At 37.6% G+C, this 3,406-nt stretch overlaps 1 protein-coding gene across 1 annotated transcript in view; it reads right to left on the bottom strand.

The window, feature by feature from the left end:
• Positions 1 to 291: 291 nt before the first annotated feature.
• PTCHD3 (patched domain containing 3) overlaps positions 292 to 3,406 on the bottom strand; it is a 27,759-nt gene continuing 24,644 nt past the window's right edge. Inside the window, exons 3-4 of the mRNA XM_012654850.1 lie at positions 2,018 to 2,109; positions 292 to 1,887 (exon numbers count right to left, since the gene is read on the bottom strand). Coding sequence (XP_012510304.1) covers positions 386 to 1,887; positions 2,018 to 2,109 — 1,594 coding nt within the window. The 3' untranslated portion in view covers positions 292 to 385. The remainder of the gene's footprint in view (positions 1,888 to 2,017; positions 2,110 to 3,406) is intronic.

Raw genomic sequence — 3,406 nt, 5'->3', positions numbered from 1 at the left:
AATGCATGTAGGAAGTACAATGAAAATAATATTCCATTTATAGTATGAATAATATATAAAATAGTTGACTCCCAGGCATAGACTTCTAATGAAATAAAAGGAAAAAAATAACTGGAAAGGTTTACTTTATACTTGATTGTAGAGTCTAAAATAAAGATGACAACACTTCCTAATTTAGTAAAGATATTTTAATATAAGACTAATTAATTTTTCTCAAGATATTTTAAATAACATTTTAAAATGAAATTTCCAAGTCAAGGAAACATGTCTTTGTTTTAAGTTTATTGACTATTCTTAATAGTGCATTTTTTTATTAGATAAGATTGGGGCAATCAGGAATTCTATAATTGATCTTTGATTTGTTAGTGGATATTCAAACAAACCTTCAAAAAAAGGTTAAGAATACTGGAATAAAAATTAGGCCATGAGCAGCCCCAAATAGCATAACAAGAAACATAATCTTAAAAAATGTCCTGAAGATGTATGCTTTAGCTGCAGATAAAACACACACCCCTATTATTGTTGAAATTGCACTTTGTAACACTGGGTAGCCTACCTCGTATAATGCCTCAATTGATTTTTTGTTTACTGAGGGCTGAGAACTGGAAACAAATGCATAGGAAATGTGTGCAGAAAAATCGAAAGAAAACCCTATACAAATGACGAGATTAATCATGGATATGGAATCAAGATTGACATTCCATATTGCCATAAAACCTGTTACTCCCACAATCACAGAAGTAATAGCAAAAGTTACCCACAAGGAACACATTGGATGAGGAATTAACAATAAGGAAACAATGAACATAGCTGCTGATGCAACTATGACATTTTGAATAGTATTTTCTAATATTGCGGCATACTGATCAAAATATATGAATGCCTGGTTATACACTAGTAGGGGAATTTCACACTTTTCGGCTATGCTCCGTAATTGGAATAACATTATCTTCTTACTGGTTGAGGAAGAAACATGCATAGTCTGAACAAAGCCCCGGGAAGAAATGATTTCATTCGATGATGAAATATTAATATCATACATAAAAGTTGGAAAATAGTTTACAAAACCAGAAATACCATTTATAAAAGCATTCTTATCATTAGGATCTTGTCCATTACCTTTCATATATTGCACATATGCTCGTAACCAGAATTCTGTAAGATTTGCGTCTACATAGGAATTTTTTTCAAAATCTATCATACATTTTTCCAATTTTTGCCTAACTTCTTTATCCCAGTAGTCAATACTTTTAGTGATAACGACCATAACCCTGGGACCATAGTCTGAAAAATACTCTTCCTCTACATTAAAATACGGTGTGATGTAGGAATCGTCACTTGCCAGATTTCGAAGGTCTAAACCTTCCTGCACTTGGAAACACCCATATATACTACTGACAAGGTACAAAATGTATAGCACCACTACAAAAACCTTGGACTGAGTATTTGTGAGAAAAGGACCAAAATAGTCTCTAAAGAACACATTCATTGGATGGACATCAGTTCCCTGTTCATCTACGACAGAACCAAATGGGAAACAGAACTTTTTTAATGAGGGACATTTTTGGTCAGGAGTCTCTGGCTTTTTCAACCAGCGTAGGCAGACTACTTCTCTTTTACCATCCAGGGCCATAAATGCTCCAAAACAAGTGATGTTATAAATATAACAAAAGAACAGGGTTGTTCCTGTATAGATGCAAAAGTATCGTACGGACCTGAAAGAGCTCATAACCCCTGTATAGAAGGCCAGGATGTTGGTGACAGTGGTGATTGTAATGGACACTGCCACCTTTGAGTAGACGTGGGACATGCGCTCTCGTATGCCTTCCATGAGGCTGGTCTTCTGCCAGGCAGAAATCATGATAAACATGTCATCGACTCCGATACCTGTGAAAAAGAAACAGACTCTTCATACATATTAATATCCATTAATAATTAAACAGATTGATTCAAACCATTTTCTTTTTCTATCTCTTAAGGTCTTATTTATCTTGCCCAGTCTCTGCTTAGATACTACCTTCTCTGTGATGCTTTCTCTGGTTGCCTCTGAATTCACAACAGAATTCATCACTCCTTCCTCTGTAATAAGTCTTTGCTTTGTACATACTCCTGTTAATTTGCACATAGCACAGTGTACTCCTAGTCTTCACTTAGGGTGCTTTAATGATTAAATCAGGAAACCTGGCTGATTGGGTGTTAATTGAAATAGCATTAACAATGTATCATTTGTTCCACTAGATTGGTGAGAGATCATTTTCTCTCATAAGACATTTCATGCTAATGTACAGACACTGTCGCGGCCCGGATTGCAGAACGGGGGATGGACACAGAAAGAAACACACAGACACACACAAGGACATACAAGACTGCAGTACTCGATTTGCACCAGTCGTTTTATTTATATACTTTTTCTCTGTCCGGCAGCTACTTCCTGGTATGTCACTACCTTGGGCACCTTGAGGAAAACACATTTTCATTCCTTCCAGACGATTGCTCAATGGAAGCAGATGTTTGCATCTTAACTTCTTTATCTCATTACCGTATGCAGGACAATGAGTCTCCTTGGCTTGTTTGCAAGACCCCAGGCGCTTGGTTATCTGTCATAAAGCCGTCCGTCATGAGGAATAGTTCTGTTTGTCCAACAGGCCGTGTCCGGACCTATTGTCCTCTGGCCCCAAGGAGAGCACATCCAGTTTCGCTGACTCTGGGCTTAAGCCAGTTTTGCCCAGGGATGGTCCCTACAGACACATCCAGCCAACATTCTGTCACTTAAAATAGAAGCTGGATTTATCTGTTCTACAGTTAGCATCTGGCTATCTATGTGCTACACATAGTTTATGGACACACATACAGGCACATGCACAAATGTAGTTTTTCTGCTAGTCTGTTTTTGATACCTAGAATGTTATTACTCAGACTTCACTGGTCCAGGTTAAGGCATTATCTCATTACAGTTCAACCACTCCTAAGATCAGAAATATGTACCAAAGTAAGTCTTAAGAATTCTTTACATATCAGTGCCTACTAGGTAATCAATTCCTTTGCTCAATGACATTTCAGATTGGTGTGGAATAGAGAGAACAAGAAAACATTTGAGGACTTTCAAGTCATCATCACTGAAGACTGGGAAAGGAGTATTACAAAGAAAGGGGACTGACTAAAAAGAGCAGCATGAGCATGTTGCAGATAAATTTCACCTCTGTCACACTTTCTGCTAGAGTTGACACTACTTCCATTCATATATGCCTTTGTTTCCATGTGCATTGATACGAAATTGCTACTTGGAACTGAAATGTTGATCTTTTTTTTTTTGAGACAGAGTCTCACTGTGTTGCCCAGGCTAGAGTGCCGTGGCGTCAGCCCAGCTCACAGCAACCTCAAACGCCTGGGCTCAAGCGATCCTCCT

This window comes from Propithecus coquereli, unplaced genomic scaffold (assembly GCF_000956105.1).
Source record: "Propithecus coquereli isolate 6110/MARCELLA unplaced genomic scaffold, Pcoq_1.0 Scaffold45, whole genome shotgun sequence".
NCBI lineage: Eukaryota > Metazoa > Chordata > Mammalia > Primates > Indriidae > Propithecus > Propithecus coquereli.
The sequence above is the reverse complement of the archived record's forward strand: the minus strand, read 5'-3'. Positions and strand labels throughout refer to the sequence as shown.